This window comes from Hypomesus nipponensis, chromosome 9 (genome assembly GCF_054491055.1).
Source record: "Hypomesus nipponensis isolate SF chromosome 9, ASM5449105v1, whole genome shotgun sequence".
Classification (NCBI taxonomy): Eukaryota; Metazoa; Chordata; class Actinopteri; order Osmeriformes; family Osmeridae; genus Hypomesus; species Hypomesus nipponensis.
In genome coordinates this window covers 2,082,501-2,102,817 of record NC_140369.1, presented here as the reverse complement: position 1 = coordinate 2,102,817, position 20,317 = coordinate 2,082,501, and the positions used below count along the sequence as shown (strand labels likewise).

Below are 20,317 nucleotides of genomic sequence, written 5' to 3'. Positions count from 1 at the left end.
GCGTGTGGTGCAGCACCTGTTGATGATGATGTCTGGATGGGAATGACGACTAGTTCAAAGTTCACTGAAGCCTGGCTACAACTGACAGCAGAGTCTGCAGAGGCTATAAGCCTATACCGCTGAGTTAACTTTACCGCTCTCACGGGGTGAGAATTGAGATAATAAATGTAATGGACGGTGTATTGGACTGTAGGCTATAACAATACAGGCAGATACACGTTTTGGAAACTGCATTTTGGTGCGTTTGGGTTGGGTATAATTTTGCTGTTTCAGTCAAGTTGATTCAAACACTTTATTCAAAGGGAACTTTAAAGTGCCATAGAAAATTAAGGATCAAAAGTGGATAGTTCTAATTATATTTATGTGGCCAAGGTCAATGAATGAACAATAATATCTCAATTACAGTATTACATAGTTCATGGCTGCAAAATAAAAAAATAAAAAATACTTCTCCTTTTTCACAGCGCGGTTTTCACTGATTGGATGAAAAGATTCCTGTGGCGAATTGGAACCATTCAGTGCTTCCTACGGAGGAAATCGAAACGCGGAGGCTTACATCACCCGTGAGGTAGCCAATTGCAGGCTCTAACGTCACGATTCATTCAGCATGATTGGCCGGTGCCGTCAGCGCATAGAGGAATTATAAAACCGTTCATACTCAAGCTCCGGCATACTACAACGTTATTGCGGCATCGGCCGAACAGGCACCTAATACCTGAGGGGCAATAATTTGAGATTGATGCTCTTTTTGTCAGATGAACATAGCGTGAATAAATAACTTGCATTTCTAGAAACGCTTCAGTGGAGATCCAGGCGGCGGCTTCAAGGAGACAGAACAGTGTACAGTCGAGGAATTGACACGGTGTTTCGGTTTCCGGTAAGTGTCCGCCGAGATAACCGATTTTCAGTGTTCTTGACACCTTTCCTTACTGTTGTCGGCCGTTTTACTGAAGCTTCCGCCAACATCAGGAACGTATAGTGCAATGGTGGGTAACATGCCGGGTTCAGGGGGGGTCTGAGTGGGAACACATGTAAGATTTTTTTCGCTAATCCAAAATAGAAATTAGGTTAGTTGGCTAACTATTCATTTACTACAACCCATGTTACAATTAGGCTACAAACGGTCTACCTGGTTAATCTGTAAGCAATCTTGTTAGTGTACAATCTGGCGGACAAGCAGATGCCGCGGGCGCTTATCTGCTCGCTTTAGCGTGTCACCGACCGACCAGACGAGGCAACGAAGCTGGGGTTGGATGCCCAGTAACTGCTTGTGGTTGTATTTGTACAATTGGTCCCCGCCGACACCGGTCCAGTATAGCCAACAACACCGGTACGGTATAGGCTAGCTGTCGCTTTCTTTTCGGGGAGGTAGCCTATTGATTCTGAATGCGGAGCCGGGAGGCTGTGACTGACAGTGCTGTGTGCAAACGTCTCGTGCTACACAATAGGTTCTCTGCTAATAAAAGCCTACTGGCAGCAAGCCCGCAGGATCTGCTAATGAGAGCAGTCGTGAGAGGTGCTCATTCTGGACACCGTATATATCCGGAGTATTTAGGTCCAGTGAGAGACTGTGATCGTTATGTATTGGGTGTTCGCTTATGTCACAGGCAACTGTAGCAATGTGGTCATGTGGAGTTTACATCATATCGCCGTGAAGCACCGGTGTAGTGTCTCTCTCTCTCTCTCTCTCTCTCTCTCTCTGTCTCTCTCTGTCTCTCTCTGTGTCTCTACCTCTCTCGCTGTCTCTCCGTCTCTGTCTCTTCCTCTCTCTGTCTCTACCTGTCTCTCTCACGCACACTATCACACGCTAACACACACAGACTGCTCCGTCCTCTGCAGCACAGCCTTTACTCCAAACTGCCATGTCATGGTTACCAGTGCAGAATTGGTTATATAAGAGTTGGCAGAAGCCCAGACTCTACTGTAAGCTCGGGTTGCCAACTCCTATGTGATCAAATAAGGGACACCTTGACAGTGGCCCCCATGGGAGGGGGGGAAGAGGAGGGGGGGGGGGTAAATAATTAAACGGGTGTCTGGGGGTTTTCCCCCAGAATATATATATATATTTTTTTGTGCTTTGTGCTTTTTATGCACCAATTTAAATGCCAATCTCTACATGAAAGTAAAGTAGAGCTGCATCAATTATATTAAAAATGCCCTAAAGCGAAACATTTGTTTTTCTCATATTTATGTTGTCTAAAATGTTTGACCTTGACTAAAAATAACTATACTGGCATCTGTGCAAAGTTTGTCTCCTCACAATCCTACACTGAAATTGGAAGTCTGCTGTTAATCAAAATATGAATCACAATCAAAGTATCTTTAACTTTTTTTAAACTTAGTTTTTTTTACACTATTTGGTGTATTTGGAAGAAGCAAGAAACCATTGATTAACATGATTAACATTGATAGCAAATGACCTTGTAGACCACCACTGCACTATGATGAATACTTAAACAATACATTTATTGGTGAAATTAAATTAACAATATAATTTGTTGTGAACATAGATTAACAATGCATTTAGTTTTGAATCATATGTTTGTTTTACTGTCAAGCCGATCAGAACAATGCATGTTAAAAGGGCAATAAAGTTGACGTGTTAGCTTGCAGTGCGTCTGTCTCCAGTCTGTCTGTCTTGAGAGCCAAGCTGGACAGTGTATCTCTTGCTTGACCGTGACTTCCTGGGCCCTGTTTTCTGTGACTTTGTGCCTGACAAAAGTGAGAGTGAAATACAGCCATTTATTACTTTTGATACACACCAACGGGCAAAAGTGTTTATAAATTGCCGCTCTAAAAAGATAGTGCCACGCGTGAATATGAGTTCATATGCGCTTTATGAGGTAACTTGACTACTCAACATGCATACCAAACCCCCTAGCAAACGTAGCTCTGGACTAATGGAAGATGGAAAGCAATGGATTGACAATTGACTATTGATTTATGGGAGGATTGTTTTGGGAGCACTGGAGTGGGGCAAATGGTTTACATGGCTCACGGGGTAGGTAAGAGGGCCCCTTCGCAGAATTGAGCTTATATGGTCTCAGAGCGGTCAGAACTAGCTCAGAGTAGCCGAGTAGATCACTAGTACTACTCAGAGAGGGTATAAAGACACCAGCAGAGGAACCAGCAGAGCAGAGGAAGACAAACACCAGCAGAGAGGGGAAGGAGAGAGAGAGAGAGAGAGAGACACCAGTGCTGAAAGAGGGAAGGAGAGAGAGAGACACCAGTGCTGAAAGAGGGAAGGAGAGAGAGAGAGAGACCAGTCCTGAAAGAGGGAAGGAGAGACCAGCAGAGTTGCTGATGGATAACCATTCTTTGTTGTCTTCCAGAGAGCTGTTCTCCAACATGGATGTGAACGAGAGGGACAGCCTTCCCCCTGGGGTGTTACCTGTGGTCATCATCGGTAAGAACATGCTGGAGACACCTGTGCACGCCACACACACACACACCCACGCCACACACACACATGCCACACATAAACTAGCAAGGCCAACAGTAACTGTTACATCATGTGGCCTTCACTGTTATTCTGATCCAGGGGTCTGAGGCCTGTTCCATAAAGGCCGCTCAAAAAAGCTGTACGTAAACTCCCAAACCAGACTTGAATGAGTTTTATTAGTCAAGCGGGGCTAAAGTGGTTTCATAAAGGCCAATTTCACCTCACACACACCTACTATTTCAAGTCAGATTTCAGTAGTCAAGCTAATTGCGCGTGCACCCTATTCTTAAACAGCCCCAAAAGGTAAAACATGGATCATACCGATCCACCACGGCAAAAAGCAATGCGCACGGCCAAGTGACTTCTTCCAGAAGGGGTGCTCCCTTTAAGCTGTGTACTATGACAGCTCCCTCATCCACCGCTTCATCAGAATAAAATGACACACATGTGGGTATCTAGCCCTATTCTGGGGGGGCTGGAGCCCCACCAAAAGTTTCATTAGCCCCCCCAAAAAATTATAAAAAAGAAAAAAAGAGGAGAGGGGTGATAACATGACTTTTTAAATCTAAATGTATTACTTTCTCTTCCTAAAACCCACTACAGGACACTATTTAAAAGGATATCTTCCAAAATGTCTTCTGGGGGAACATGCCCCCTGACCCTCTTACTATTGCTGGGTCACAGGAAAAATAATAGGTTATCTAGGGGCTTAGCCCCCCCCAAAGTGGGAACCTATATTCCCCCCCGATGACACGACATGATTGACATTAACGATAGGTAGGTCAAGGTCCTTTTTTAGACCTTTACTTTGTTGATTAAAAAACAGACACCCTCTAAACACATCTAAATTGACTTTTTTGACATTGTTTTAAATAAAAAAAGCCTATTATTAATCAATACATTACCCAGCAGCCTAACTGTTTAACATGGTTGTTGTGTCTGGAAAATGGAGGATAGATGTAGCCTATAGATTTAGGTTTGTTTTGCAATTGTAGGCTACTGTTAACAATTATGTCGCTATGATAATTATACTCGGATCATTTCGATTTAGATAGGCCTATGCCTAAACATTTGAAATCACAAAGTACCATACAGTAAAGCCATACGTTTAACATGGCTATTTTGTGTATCAAATCATTTTTTATCATTGTTTAATGCATTAGGCTAAATGTTGTAGGCTATTTAAGTTGATTTTCTATAAATGTAGCCTACATATTGAACTGATGAGAATTAAAATATCAGAATGTCCGTGGTAAATCATTGTTTTCTCGTTGGGTGAGTGTTACATGAACGTCTGGTTAAGCAAGAACACGGTCAAAGCCTGACAGTTAGCCTGACCCGGACCAGGCTAGTTCCGAAGCATAAGTTACCATAGTAACTGAGTTCAAACTACATTGAGCTAGCTTTATGGAACCGAATGAACTACAAATGAGTCCGCCTAACTGACATAAGTCTGGCTTATTCGGAAAATTCGCTTTATGGAACAGGCCTCTGTTTTTAAAACAATGTATTAGGGTGTAGACGGTTGATTTAAGGACAGTATTGTACTGTAGTAGTAGTGTTCTCTACCAGAGTGTGTCTTGACTGTTCTGGGCAGGGTTGCACAATAATGTTTCCTTTCCTCACTGTGACTTTGCATGTTTTGCTCATTAACAAACATGTGACCATCTGACTAGGATGTTATCAGTAGCTTTTGTTGTGGAACGTGTTTGGAGGGTTGTATGTAATGAGCGGTATGCATGTGTTAGGTAAAACTAAGGGTTGGCATAGGTAAAGCATAGGTAAACTTGGCATTGGGTTTGACACGAAACCATTCTGAATGTGTCTCTCTCTGACTCCTAGGCAACGGGCCTTCTGGAATTTGTCTTTCATACCTGTTGTCAGGTTACACCCCGTACCTGTCACCAGGGGCAACACATCCTAACCCTATGCTGCAGGGCAAGCTGAGAGAGCAGCCCCATCTCTCTCTATTGGAACAGGTAACAACCTCACCTGTCTCACCCGAACCTCACCTGTCTCACCAAACGTCACCTTTCTCACTCTCACCTCACCTGTCTCACCCGAACCTCACCCGTCTCCCTCTCTCCTGTCTTACCCTAACTTCACCCATCTAACTCTATATGTCTAACCTGCTTACATCTACTCCTCTCTCTCTAGGACCTGGAGTACCTGTGTGAGGGTCTGGAGGGCCGCTCGTCCAATCCCATGGCGGTGTTGTTTGACTCTCTGCTGCTGCCAGACAGTGACTTTGGTCTGGATCATGCATCCCCTCTGCAGTGGCGCTACGAGCCCCAGCGGGCCACGCCTCACCTGGTGCTGGGCAAGGGCCTCCCTGGGGGAGCCTGGCATGTAGGTCCCTGCCTCCACACACACGCTCGCTGGCCCTCACACACACACACACACTCTAACCCTCACACACACACACACACACACACACTCTAACCCTCACACACACACACACACACACACACACACACACACACACACACACACACACACTTTAACCCTCACACACACACACACACACACACACTCTAACCCTCACACACACACACACACACACACACACACTCTAACCCTCACACACACACACACACACACACTCTAACCCTCACACACACACACACACACTCTAACCCTCACACACACACACACACACACTCTAACCCTCACACACACACACACACACTCTAACCCTCACACACACACACTCTAACCCTCACACACACACACTCTAACCCTCACACACACACTCTAACCCTCACACACACTCACCAACCCTCACACACGCACTCTAATTCTCACACAAACACACTCTCTAACCCTCACACACACTCTCTAACCCTCACACACACTCTCTAACCCTCACACACACTCTCTAACCCTCACACACTCTCTAACCCTCACACACACTCTCTAACCCTCACACACACTCTCTAACCCTCACACACACTCTCTAACCCTCACACACACTCTCTAACCCTCACACACACACTCTAACCCTCACACACACTCTCTAACCCTCACACACACTCTCTAACCCTCACACACACTCTCTAACCCTCACACACACTCTCTAACCCTCACACACACTCTAACCCTCACACACACACTCTCTAACCTCTCTCGAACGGTGTGCATGTGTGTAGATCCATTCAAGTGTGTGTATGTAATTGTGTGTGTGTGTGTGTGTGTGTGTGTGTGCAGGCCATGGAGGGCTCGATGCTGACACTCAGCCTGGCTAACTGGATGGAGCTTCCTGGCTTGAAGCTGAAGGACTGGGTCAGAGAGAAGCGCAGGTGGGTCCCGACCCCGTAATCCCTCCACTTCAACTTCCATACTACTCTTAGCCGTAGCAATCAAACCAATAGACCAAACGTCATACGTGAGTCCAATCAAATGCACCTTTACCAGTCCCACAGTACTTTCAAATACTCCCACACTGTTTGCACTGTGTATATCCCGGTAGATATTTGGTGTCGGTGTATTGCAAGCCTGACAGGTTGTGTCGTGTCGTTGCAGGAACGTGCGTAACGACCGCGCCACCCCCGCGGAGATCGCCTCCTACTACCAGCACTACGTCAGGCAGATGGGTCTAGAGAGCAGCTTCGCCTGCAGCACCACCGTCACCTCCCTGGAGCGCCAGCCTGGCTCCGCCCTCTGGAGGGTGCAGGGGCTGCAGCGCGGCGCGGGGGAGGAGCTGGAGGGGGGACGCCACGCCCAGGTGCCCTTCACCGTCCTGGCTCGCAACGTGGTCCTCGCCACGGGGACCCACGACATCCCGGCCCGCCTGGGCGTGGAAGGGGAGGGGCTCCCGTTCGTGTGCCATAGCTTCTGGGAGCTGGAGGCCGCCATCGCCCGCGGCGAGCTCAACCAGGCGTCCGAGCCCGTGCTGGTGGTGGGGGCGGGGCTGACGGCGGCGGATGCAGTGCTGGCGGCTCACCACCTCAACACGCCGGTGTACCACGCTTTCAGGCGCTCCGTCGCCGACCCCAACCTCATCTTCAACCAGCTGCCTCGCCTGCTGTACCCAGAATACCACAAGGTCCACCAGATGATGAGCCAGCAGCAGCACCAGCCCGGCCCAGACCCAGGACAGCCCCTCCCCCCTGCCAGCCCACCTGACTCCCCTGGCCCCTCCTACTCCGGCTACCTGAGTTTCCCCAAGCACCGGGTCCTGGCCTTTCGCCCAGACAGGAAGTGCGAGCTGGAGGGGGAGGGGGGCCGACGTACAGTCCTGAAGGTCTCCATGGCGCTGGTGTTGATTGGCGCCCACCCCAACCTGTCGTTCCTTCCGGAGAACGGACAGTCCTTGGGGCTGAACCCTGAGGAGCCAATCACGTGCCGGCGGAACCCCCTGGAGGTGAACCCCTACACGTACGAGAGTGTGACGGAGAGCGGCCTGTACGCCCTGGGGCCGCTCGTAGGGGAGAACTTTGTCCGCTTCCTGAAGGGAGGGGCGCTGGCCATTGCTAGCGACTTGGCAAAGAGACAGCAGGTTGGGGAGGGGGGCGTGGCCTTGGACAGGGGGGTGGAGACACTGACAGAGTCCGCCTGCATGCTGAGCTCATAGACACTGGACTGGGCCGCTAACCGTAACCCTGCCCCTTGCACTAGCCAGAGTCCTAGGCTGTCTATTTTGTTGCTAGGCAGCTGCTGTTTCGACAGGTCAGGTGACCAGCACAGGACGCCATGACTGGGATGACCTGCTTAAATATTGACTCTTCTAACTCCGGCAGAGCACCACCACTGTGGAGGAGTCTGTGTCCCAGGTTCCCTCCTGGTCTCTCCGTTTGCTGGGTCTGCATTAGGGTCAGGGTTGTATTATTCATGTGGAAATCCATCACTACAGTTGCCATATGTTCAACATAGTGGTAGTCCAAAGGAGGGGGCGGGGTTGTTGACCTGTATGTTTTCTATGGGATATAAATGTACATACATTTGCTAGTTCATAATATTTAAACTTGATGAAAAGTAATCATAAATATGGCAGCAATGGAATATCTCCACCGCCTGAATCTGTCTCTAGACGAGAGCTCCTTCATTCCTGTTACTTGAATGTCTGCGCTTGGAAACATGTTTGCTCATCAAAACTGTTTTATATATATATTTGATATGTACAGGACAAATGAAACAATTTAATTGTATTATTTATAGTAAAGCAGCATAAAACAGGATATTACAATATAATGTTCAGGCTCAATTTAAAAAAGACATTTGAATTTGTTAAAACTCATGGTTGTGTTTCCTGCTTGTGCCTTCGTTGTGTGTGTTGGTCAGCAGTGTGTGTGTTGGTCAGTGTGTGTGTGGTCAGCAGTGTGTGTTGGTCAGTGTGTGTTTGTCAGCAGTGTGTGTGGTCAGTAGTGTGTGTGTGTGTGTGTGTGTGTGTGTTGGTCAGCAGTGCTTCTGCAGCGGTGCTCCTTCTTCCCTGTGCCTTAATGCATTCCAGCCTCCGGGACGCCGTCTACTAACCATCACTGTCATCGCTAATCACTGTTTCATACTTTGTGTCATACCTACAGTGCCTGTCAAAAGTTTGGAAACACCGTCTTTGAGAGACACGTGGATTGATGGACTGATGATATTGTTTACATGCAACAAACTAGGTAATTTAACGGTACTTGGACCAAAATGTACAGATATTGTAAAAGTGTAATTTTCGCCAAACTGTCACCCAAGGCAATATTTGGAGAACATGCTAACTCATAATATACATGTATGTTAACTGCTGTACAGACAGTGATTGAGTTAATTCTCACATTACAAAATAATTGAATACCAGGTCTCACATTTTTTGTGTGTCTCACAAAAAAAAGATAAGCCTAAATGTTTCCAAACTTCTGACAGGAACTGTATTCAGCCAACAGTAACTGATATCTGACCTGTAAACACACTTCCTTGGGGGACAGTGTGGGTTCTACCCTACGAGAGGTTGGGGTTGGTGGTGGACGAGATGGATGCAGAAAACTGAAATGTAAATGCGGGGTAGAACCACTGTGGGAACCCTGCAGAACAGGAGAACCGGCCGTGCCAGATGACAAGGGCAAGGCACTTCACCCTACTTGCCTGGGGGGGGGGGGGGAGAATGTCCCTGTAAGTCTTACTGTAAGTTGCTCTGGATAAGAGTAAATGTAAATGTAGAAGATTGAGGATCAGAAGTACATCGTTACTCTCTCCTTCCCCTGACTCTGAGATCAGCTGCTGCTAGCTGGTTCTGTCTAATGTTATGACCTTCATGACTGTTTTTTTTGTTTCTACATGCACTACAATGGTTTCCAGTGGCTCCAAATAAATACACTGTTTTCAACACAGCTGTCTGGTTTATTGATAGACTGCTGCTTCTCAGGTTTCAGTGTGTCATTTGCTTTCCTCACCACTAGATGGCGTCAAACACATAGCAAGGAAATGGATGGGGTTTAATAATGGAGAACAGCAGGTTAGCTATTTTCCTTCCCTACTGCACATGTGCCTGCATTAACCCTACTGGTTAGTGCACAGACTGACAATAGACTAATAGTGTGTACTTCCGGTCTCTAGCCTATTTCCTGTGTTTGACAGGAAGCCTATTGTTTACTTCCTGTCTATTAAAATACAAACTCAGGACAGAACTGACCTTGCATGGTGTGTTGGACTACACAACCACAAATCCAAATGTCTTGTATTCCAGGGTATCTTTTTAACATTTCAGTATTGCATGCAAGGATGTTTTGATGTCCTCACACTGAAGTCCTTACACTGAAGTGAAAGAACAGTAGGACCATGGTTACACACCTGTATGACCTGGTTACACACCTGTATGACCTGGTTACACACCTGTATGACCTGGTTACACACCTGTATGACCTGGTTACACACCTGTAGGACCTGGTTACACAACTGTATGACCATGGTTACACACCTGTAGGACCTGGTTACACAACTGTAGGACCATGGTTACACACCTGTAGGTCTGGTTACACACCTGTATGACCTGGTTACACACCTGTATGACCTGGTTACACACCTGTATGACCTGGTTACACACCTGTATGACCATGGTTACACACCTGTATGACCTGGTTACACACCTGTATGACCTGGTTACACACCTGTATGACCATGGTTACACACCTGTATGACCTGGTTACACACCTGTAGGACCATGGTTACACACCTGTATGACCTGGTTACACACCTGTATGACCTGGTTACACACCTGTAGGTCTGGTTACACACCTGTAGGACCATGGTTACACACCTGTATGACCTGGTTACACACCTGTAGGTCTGGTTACACACCTGTAGGACCATGGTTACACACCTGTATGACCTGGTTACACACCTGTAAGTCTGGTTACACACCTGTAGGACCATGGTTACACAACTGTAGGACCTGGTTACACACCTGTAGGTCTGGTTACACACCTGTAGGACCTGGTTACACACCTGTAGGGGCTGGTTACACACCTGTAGGGGCTGGTTACACACCTGTAGGGGCTGGTTACACACCTGTAGGTCTGGTTACACACCTGTAGGGGCTGGTTACACACCTGTAGGTCTGGTTACACACCTGTAGGGGCTGGTTACACACCTGTAGGTCTGTTTACACACCTGTAGGGGCTGGTTACACACCTGTAGGGGCTGGTTACACACCTGTAGGTCTGGTTACACACCTGTAGGTCTGGTTACACACCTGTAGGGGTTGGTTACACACCTGTGGGGGCTGGTTACACTCCTGATCAGCTGGCACTGAAAGAAAAGAAAGTTAGGCATAAAACAGGTATACTGGTAGCTTTCGGCATTACTATGTACTCAATATCACAACATTATGCATCCACATCTCATTCGGTTTTCCAGTTTAAACAAAGGTCCCACACTGCAGCTTTCATGTTATGCTACTGTACGCATACACTTCACAAATACAAACAATCTTATTTAAAGTGTTCCACTTTGCTCTGTTAATGGACTAATTAAAATGTCCTTAGACTATAAGACAAGCATGTGTAAATGATCGGGGGGTCGATACACGGCCTGGAGAAGAAGTTGACCCCCCGATTGTCATTGTATAATTCGCATTCTACTGTAAGATTTCCGAAGAGAAAATTATGTTTGAAGGGCAAATTTGTTCATTGACCACCAGAATCACGAAACGTCCTGGGATCGTTGTTGCTCCACCCGAGGGCAGTATTGGGTAAGAGAGAATTAGGATTTTCTGGAGTGGGGCAACAAGCTAGTAAGCTAGGCTTAGCAACTTTCTCTGGCTACGTGGATTCCCATTAATTTAGGGTTCAATGTATGTGTATAGATGTGACCAGGTTGAAATCCTATTGGAATATGAGGAAAGCGTGAAGTCAGCGCAAATAAGCTCAAATGGCGCTCTGAACCCTTCAAAATAAGGGTTCAGACATTTAGTTAAAGGTGTCATTGACTAGGGTTTTTGGGTTATTTCACACTGTTCCTTAAGGTCTCCGAATAGGGTATGAAACACTGGTTGGGCTGAAAATGGCCCGGGTGCTGTTCTATGCCCCCTGATGCTTCCTGTGAAGTGTTCCCTGGAAGAAAAAAAACGCTAGGTTTTCTCCTTTTATGGTATGCTCATGAATATATAGATGAGCTGCACACTGATTGGTTGGTTTACAACGAGTGAAGTTGTGGAGAAAAGAGCCAACAGCACTCACTGGTTCGAGCAAATGTGTAATTGAGAGTCGAACTGCACAGGGATCTTCTCATAGACAAACATCACAGCCCGTCGAGGGTTTGGTTCCTTGGGAAGACTCTGAAAAGTGTCAGCTTTCCCTTTACAGGTTGGAACACTGCATTTACCACCGTAGTCCATTTTCAATATCCTTGAAAAACGTTCTTTGTAATTCCGTGGAAGTACACAGAGCAGCGCGCAGCAGATTTTGGGCCAAAAACAGTCGGAGCCACCGAACTGCCGTCAACTTAGGTGGCTTTTTCAAAACCTATCGTGTTACAGCTACATTTTTAAATTGGGAGATTTGCATAGGAAAGAGGTGTCAATGGACTTTGGGGTTCACTGTATGTCCATTTTACCCTCTGAACTGTCGTTATCTGTGACAAGGTAAATTCGGTTTTGCAATTAATGACCACTTTAAGGAGTATAAAAAAAAAAATATTTTTTTTTTTAGCAATTTCAACAATGTCAAAGACATTTGAGTTTACAAGATACACAGAGTAGGCTACATAAAAAACATTGCACTTTTACTCAAGCCTACAGGCCTACATGTTTTACACAAATATCTGTAATTTCCATTTCTTACATTTTCAGACCAGGCTTGTTACTTTAGTTTTCATCTGTATTTGATGGCATGATCAATATTATTTATTGTAGGCTACTTGCGAATTTGCGAGCCTTCTTTTCCTGGCTACAACGCACAACAAACTTAAGCTAGTCTACCAGAAAAAAACAAGTTTGAAAAACAAAGCTTGGAAAAAAAGTTTGGAAAATGTTGAAACAATTAAAAATCAAGTTGCCTACATGTTTCATTATATAAACGGTATATACATATATTTTTTAAATTTCTTCAGTGGCAGGGTAGGTACCCATGAACGATTTGTATTTTAACAGTGCAACATCGTCAGAGCATCATCTCAACTATGAATGTGAACAACAAAATTTACTTCTCTATAATTCCGCAGACAATTGGCATCAACAACATTTTCACATCTGAAGCAAAACTCCACTGGAGCTCTGTGTTACAATTCACCATTCATTCAGTGCAAATGTTTTCTTTTACAACAAATTTTTTAAACATTAGCCTATTGTATTCTGCACCCTCACTGAATTGCTCATTCCAAGGTTTTCTCTGAATTTTCCTGTGAGTTTTTCCTGTTCCTTGAGGGTTTAGGTTAGTTGTGATGAAGGGAATCTGTGAATCCCTCTGTAACACAGGGGCGCCATATAAGGGGGAAAAGTTAGGACAATTTCAAGGGCCCCTGACTGACAGGGGCCCCCACAATTAGAAAAACTAATAGAAGTGATTGTTGTTGTTTTTTTTAATGGGGACCAAAATTCCTGGCGGCGCCCTCCTGTAACATACACTACAAAGGGCAAAATTGATTGCCAAACTTGATTTGAATCCAACACCTATGCGCATATTTTTTTCTGATGAGTGAGACCGGATTCGGAGAGGGGACCTTGCAGAATAGTTATATAGTTGTATAGTTCTATTTTGTGCCGGTGAAACTTTTGTGATACTGTTGTGTGGTCGTCAGTTTCCTACTTTTATTTTGAAAATTCCCAAATCCTTACTGGCGCTATCTTGACGGTACTCGAAGGATTCGGCTTGAGTGAAGTATTTTTTAAAGCACCACGGCACACGATAGCCTAGGTTAGAAAGGAGTATTTCAGTGAACTAGCAAACCTTAACTTGACTTGTTCTAGCTAACGTAAATGTCAGCTGAATTCACACGGCGGCCGTTCTTTCGTATTCAGCTCTTTTAACTCAAGCGAGTGTTTTAGACAGTAGTCACTACAGTACCAGGCTAGGTAGCAAACGAATAGCAAGCTAGCTCGGTTGTTAGCCACCTTGCTGGGGTCGAGTACACATTTGCTTGGGACGCATATGCTGATTAAAATCAAGTGAATGTGGTGTATTTCCAACTCTACATTCAGCCATGATATCGTTGGTTGGAGGTCTATCATGTTGGCTGGCTAGTATTAGCTAACGTTAGCTTAGCTACGGCCAGCCTTGACGTCCAGACCTGGCTTGGTGTTGTTACAGGACTATTCCACGTAGTTACCGAGTTTCCTCCCGGGAACCCTGTTTTCCTCTGAACTCGCCGTATTTCGCCATTCTGGACGTTGGGTTTAAACACGCTTCACTTTGCTTTTGGATAAATAAAAAAAGCATTTTCATTATTTCTTTACGAGGGTTATAGTTAGATATCTACAGAGGTTAGTTGTGTGCTTTGGAAAAATGGATGCGGGGATCGAAAAGGAATGCAGCGCTTTAGGAGGGCTTTTCCAGCTCATCATGAACGACATGAAGGTAAGCTTGAGCCGTCTCGGTCAGTACTACACAGCAGTGTGACTCTAAACCGACACGCTGGAACTTGGACAGATGTGCGGAATATTTTGACTTTAATGAAAAACATGGTTGTTCGGCTGACGACTTGTGTACCTGAATGTCATGGAAGTGAGTAACCACCACCGCCGGCTAGCATGTCAGTGCTCCCCGTCTCAGCGGGCAGGAACTGCTCAAAAGGTTTACACTTCTTTACCCTGAGAATCAAACCTTTAAATACCGGCAAGACTGTTAGTTCGATACCATACTGTAATAGTTCAATAACATACTGTAATAGTAAACGGTTAGCTCCCTTACACATTTTCTCCCAAATATAATTATTGTATATTATCAGGGTAGCTTCTCAGAGTCATAGTGTGGACGGGCACCAGCTCGTGTTTCTGCCCAAATAAGAGTGACAGAATATTTAGGATGTTAGATGGTGAAGGTTATTTTTTACCATGGATGGTTTGTTATAAATAACTTCAAAACCTATCATTCAATGAGTTAATGGATTAAAGTCAGACAGTTGAGGTGTTTTTTCTTTTCTGATCAGTTTGGTATTGAATCTTGCCCTAACAAACACACACACGCGTGAACTATCAATGTATGTACAGGGAGACGGACAGAGGAAGTGAAAGATAAATATGAACTGTATTCATAAGAACAAGGCTAGCGTGTGTTTTCAGACCAATCAGGAACCTTATTTTTCAGCAGGCATTGATCTGGCTGACTGGCATCTGTTTCTGGAGGTCGTGTGCAGCGTTCAGCCTTGTGTCCCAGAGGTCGTGAACTCTTATTGATTCTTGGCTTGGCTATATTGGGAATGCCTTTCCCTGCACCCCCCCCTCCCCCCTCCTCCTCCTCCTGCCGACCTCAACACATTCCACCAGACTCCTCACCCCACCCTGCCCGCTAGTGTGTACACGCTTTTGCACCACATGCTAGAGAGAGAGAGAGAGAGAGAGAGAGAGGGGGGGGGGGGGTAGGGGGAGGGGGAGGAGGAGGAGGAGAGAGAGAGAGAGAGAGAGAGAGAGAGAGAGAGAGAGAGAGAGAGAGAGAGAGAGAGAGAGAGAGAGAGAGAGAGAGAGAGAGGGGGGGGGGGGTAGGGGAACGAGGAGGAGGAGGAGGAGGAGGAGGAGGAGGAGGAGGAGGAGGAGGAGGAGGAGGAGGAGGAGGAGGAGAGAGAGAGAGAGAGAGAGAGAGAGAGAGAGAGAGAGAGAGAGAGAGAGAGAGAGAGAGAGAGAGAGAGAGAGAGAGAGAGAGAGAGAGAGAGAGAGAGAGAGAGAGAGAGAGAGAGAGAGAGAGAGAGGGAGGGGGGTAGGGGAGCAGAGGAGGAGGAGGAGGAGGAGGAGGAGGAGGAGGGGAGAGAGAGAGAGAGAGAGAGAGAGAGAGAGAGAGGGGGGGGGGAGGGAGCAGAGGAGGAGGAGAGAGAGACACAGAGAGAGACACAGAGAGAGACACAGAGAGAGACACAGAGAGAGACACAGAGAGAGAGAGAGAGAGAGGGGGGGGGAGGGAGCAGAGGAGGAGGAGAGAGAGACACAGAGAGAGACACAGAGAGAGACACAGAGAGAGAGAGAGACAGACAGAGTGGGGGGGGGAGAGAGCGGAGTGGGGGTGGGGGACCTAACCCTAAAGAGATAATGAAATAGTTGTATATTAATTTGTCAGACGCCTGAACATGTTTGCATAGGGACTTGTCTACTGTATCTGGGCCTAGGAACAGTCTACTGGTGGGACAGCAAAACTATGAAACTTTTTTTTCTCCGCTTACTCCTTCCCACCTTGCACACCTGTCAGTCTCTCACCTGTGTTTTGTCCTTCTGTTAAACCACAAGTGTGCAGGTGGAATCTCACTGTTCTCTTCATCCATTGGTTTAGGTCATGCTGTTCACCCCCAAACCCAGCACCATAGCTATCCCTACCCCAGCCCTAACCCCAGAACCAACCCTAGCACCAGAGCTATCCCTTCCCGAGCCCTAACCCCAGAACCAACCCCAGCACCAGAGCTAGCCCTACCCCAGCCCTAACCTCAGAACCAACCCCAGCACCAGTGCTATCCCTACCCCAGCCCTAACCCTAACCCCAGAACAAACCCCAGCACCAGTGCTATCCCTACCCTAACCCCAGAACCAACCCCAGCACCAGTGCTATCCCTACCCTAACCCCAAAACCAACCCCAGCACCAGTGCTATCCCTAAACCAGACCTAACCCTAACGCCAGCGCCAACCCCAGCGTCCGCCCTACCTCGGTCCAAACCTTAGCCCAATAACCATTACCCACCCAAGCCTTACCCCTCAGAACCAAGCCCAGCCTAAGCCTACCCGTCACCACCCCACGTCTGCTCTGGCCTCACCTGGCTGCCTCCACACTGGATCTGAACAGAAGTGGCTTCTCCTCTCTCCACTGTCTTAATTATTCATCAAGGTAGTGCAACGTCCAGCAGCTCAAAACATGACAGGCAGGCAGGCAAGCAGAGCGACAGGCTGGCAAGCAGAGCGACAGGCAGGCAAACAGAGCGGCAGGCAAGCAGAGCGACAGGCAGGCAAGCAGAGAGGCAGGTAGGCAAGCAGAGAGGCAGGCAGGCAAGCAGAGAGGCAGGCAGGCAGGCAGGCAGGCAGGCAAGCAGAGAGGCAGGCAGGCAGGCAGGCAAGCAGAGAGGCAGGCAGGCAAGCAGAGAGGCAGGCAGGCAAGCAGAGAGGCAGGCAGGCAAGCAGAGAGGCAGGCAGGCAAGCAGAGAGGCAGGCAGGCAAGCAGAGCGGCAAGCAGAGCGTCAGGCAGGCAAGCAGGGCGACAGGCAGGCAAGCAGGGCGACAGGCAGGCAAGCAGGGCGACAGGCAGGCAAGCAGGGCGACAGGCAGGCAAGCAGAGCGACAGGCAGGCAAACAGAGCGACAGTTGGGGAGGCCTGCCAACTCTAGCCTCCCAGGTATGTAGCAGTGAGCAGCTACTTTTTTGTGGCAGCCCTTTTCTACTCACTGCAGAGTATTAGGGCACGTGTGTGTTGCATATGGCAGCTGCTCCCTGGCCCAAAGCAACAACAGCTGGGGAGGACTTCTACCATGGTAGGAGGACTGTCAGGAAGGAGGAGAGGGGAAGGATGAAGAGAGGAGAAGGGGAGGAGAAGGAGAGGAGAGGGAGAGGAGGAGAAGGAGGGAGAGGAGAAGGAGGGAAGGTGGGAGAGGAGAAGGAGGGGAGAGGAGGAGGAGGAGAAGGAGGGGAGAGGAGAAGAGAAGAGGAGGGGAGAGGAGAAGGAGGGAGAGAAGAGGAGGGGAGAGGAGGAGGAGGGAGAGGAGAAGGCGAGAAAGTGGAAGAGGAGAAGGAGGGGAGAGAAGGAGGGAGAGGAGAAGGCGAGAAGGTGGGAGAGGAGAAGGAGGGGAGGAGAAGGAGGGGGAGGGTAGAGAACGAGGGGAGGGTAGAGAAGGGGGGGAGAGGAGGAGGGAAAGGAGAAGGAGGGAGAGGATACCTAGCAGGACCTAGCTCCTGACGAGATGACTTCTGTCCCTCTACTTGGGTCTATAGGTGCTGGGGAGTGAGTAACGCATAGCAATTAGATGGAAGTCCCCCAGGGCAACTAGCATAGAGTAACCAGGGGCAACTAGCATAGAGTGACCAGGGGCAACTAGCATAGAGTAACCAGGGGCAACTAGCATAGAGTGACCAGGGGCAACTAGCATAGAGTGACCAGGGGCAACTAGCATAGTGACCAGGGCAACTAGCATAGAGTGACCAGGGGCAACTAGCATAGAGTGACCAGGGCAACTAGCATAGTGACCAGGGGCAACTAGCATAGAGTGACCAGGGGCAACTAGCATAGTGACCAGGGCAACTAGCATAGAGTGACCAGGGGCAACTAGCATAGAGTGACCAGGGGCAACTAGCATAGTGACCAGGGCAACTAGAGTGACAAGGGGCAACTAGCATAGAGTGACCAGGGGCAACTAGCATAGAGTGACCAGGGCAACTAGCATAGAGTGACCAGGGCAACTAGCATAGAGTGACCAGGGGCAACTAGCATAGAGTGACCAGGGGCAACTAGTTTAGAGTAACCCAGGGTAAATAAGCTAGAGTAACCCAGGGGAACTAGTTTACAGGAATCCGACCAGCATAACTCAGAGGAACTGAGTCAGGTTAAACCATTAGTCACTGAGCTGGTACATCTGTCCTAGCCTCACCCTGCTATGACTCACACCAGGAAACAGGTTACCTGCATTATGTAATCTGTTTCCTCGTAAATCTGCTCACACACACACACGTGCACCTGAACACGCACGCACACACTCACATATCTTCACATGAAAACAGTCACACATCTGTATGTGAACACACACACTCATTTGTACATGAATACACACATGCATGAAGCCTCTGTCTACTGTTGCCTGGTGAGGTTTTGGCCCAGCGTTTAAACAGCAGCAGATGTAGAAGTGTCCCTAGGTAGCTTCACTACAGCTGTTTGATGTGATGCAGGTAGACTGGGAGAGGAGAGAAACTTTCAATTGACAGCCAAACTACACTCTCACCCTCTCTCACCCTCTCTGTCTCACCCTCTGTTTCTCTATCTCTCTCTCACACCCTCTCTCTGTCTCACCCTCTGTTTCTCTATCTCTCTCTGTCTCACTCCCTCTGTCTCACTCCCTCTGTCTCACTCCCTCTGTCTCACCCTCTCTGTCTCTCTCTATCTCTCACCGTCTCACTCTCTCTGTCTCACTCTCACCGTCTCACTCTCTATGTCTCACCCTCTCTGTCTCTCTCTATCTCTCTCTGTCTCACTCTCTGTCTCACCCTCTCTGTCTCTCTCTATCTCTCTCTGTCTCACTCTCTGTCTCACCCTCTCTGTCTCTCTATCTCTCTCGGTCTCACTCTCTCTGTCTCACTCTCTCTGTCTCACCCTCTCTGTCTCACCCTCTCTGTCTCACCCTCTCTGTCTCACCCTCTCTGTCTCACCCTCTCTGTCTCACTCTCTGTCTCACTCTCTGTCTCACTCCCCGTCTCACTCTCTCTGTCTCAACTCTCTGTCTCTCTCTATCTCTCACTGTCTCACTCTCTCTGTCTCATCCTCTCTGTCTCTCTCTATCTCTCACTGTCTCACTCTCTCTGTCTCTCTGTCTCTGTCTCTCTCTCTCTCTCTCTCTCTCTCTCTCTCTCTCTCTCTCTCTCTCTCTCTCTCTCTCTCTGTCTGCAGGCGAGTTACCCAGCATGGGAGGACTTTGTCACCAAAGGAGCAAAGCTGCAATCTCAGTTAAGGTAAGAGCTGCCTCATTACACACCACACACTAAGCACTATATACCACACACTGTACACTACACACTATACACCACACACTAAGCACTATATACCACACACTGTACACTACACATTATACACCAGATACTATACACTACACACTACATAAACAGTATAAACACATTGGATTTAGACGGTAGACACTACACACACTGTACACAGTACACACAGTCCAGTCACAGTACATTTCAGTGGTTAGTGCCTAGATTTGTTTTACATTGTTAAGTTTTGCAGATATGGTCAGTGTTACAGTTACATTATTGTGTGTGTGGCCATTTCACATCCAACACATGTTTTTTATGGGATGTGTGTGGTTGTCTGTGTTGCCAGGGCGACCATCCTGGTGACTGGCTCGTTCCTGGATGCCTTCCAGAAGGTGGCAGACATGGCCACTGGAACCAGAGGTTAACACACCGTGACCTATGACCCCCGACCCTGACTCTGCATTCTATCCTCTAACCTCTAAAACTTTCTCCTTTTGATGCCTGTGTCTACAGCACATTCTAGAGCCTCTCACCTGGTTGCTATGGTAACAGCTGGCTCTTCGTCTGGCCTTTCAGGCTAATGGTAGACGCTGTC

At 47.6% G+C, this 20,317-nt stretch overlaps 2 protein-coding genes across 12 annotated transcripts in view; both read left to right on the top strand.

Annotated features, from left to right (window-relative positions):
- Positions 1-643: 643 nt before the first annotated feature.
- On the top strand, positions 644-9,751 carry osgn1 (oxidative stress induced growth inhibitor 1). 3 transcript variants are annotated; one of them, XR_014766741.1, is made up of 8 exons: positions 644-877; positions 3,333-3,406; positions 5,285-5,421; positions 5,600-5,791; positions 6,650-6,741; positions 6,965-7,805; positions 8,965-9,048; positions 9,290-9,751. XR_014766741.1 is itself a non-coding variant. In XM_084706369.1 (7 exons), exons 2-7 carry the CDS (start codon positions 3,349-3,351, stop codon positions 8,995-8,997), a joined length of 1,353 nt encoding a protein of 450 aa, XP_084562495.1. In that variant the 5' UTR covers positions 644-877; positions 3,333-3,348; the 3' UTR covers positions 8,998-9,751. The 3 variants fall into 3 exon arrangements, 2 of the variants coding, with proteins under 2 accessions (XP_084562495.1, XP_084562494.1); XM_084706369.1 differs by having other exon boundaries at positions 8,965-9,751; XM_084706368.1 differs by having other exon boundaries at positions 6,965-9,751.
- Positions 9,752-13,677: 3,926 nt separating this feature from the next.
- The window catches only part of mtss1 (MTSS I-BAR domain containing 1), a 21,783-nt gene continuing 15,143 nt past the window's right edge, over positions 13,678-20,317 (top strand). For 2 of the 9 annotated variants that reach the window (XM_084704570.1, XM_084704568.1), the window contains exons 1-4: positions 13,678-14,433; positions 15,163-15,233; positions 19,637-19,698; positions 20,069-20,142. In XM_084704570.1, the coding sequence (XP_084560696.1) occupies positions 14,385-14,433; positions 15,163-15,233; positions 19,637-19,698; positions 20,069-20,142 (256 nt within the window). In that variant the 5' untranslated portion in view covers positions 13,678-14,384. Of the gene's footprint in view, positions 14,434-14,522; positions 14,581-15,162; positions 15,234-16,332; positions 16,880-19,636; positions 19,699-20,068; positions 20,143-20,317 lie in introns of those variants that run through there. The other 7 variants (XM_084704567.1, XM_084704565.1, XM_084704572.1 and 4 more) reach the window with 7 other exon arrangements.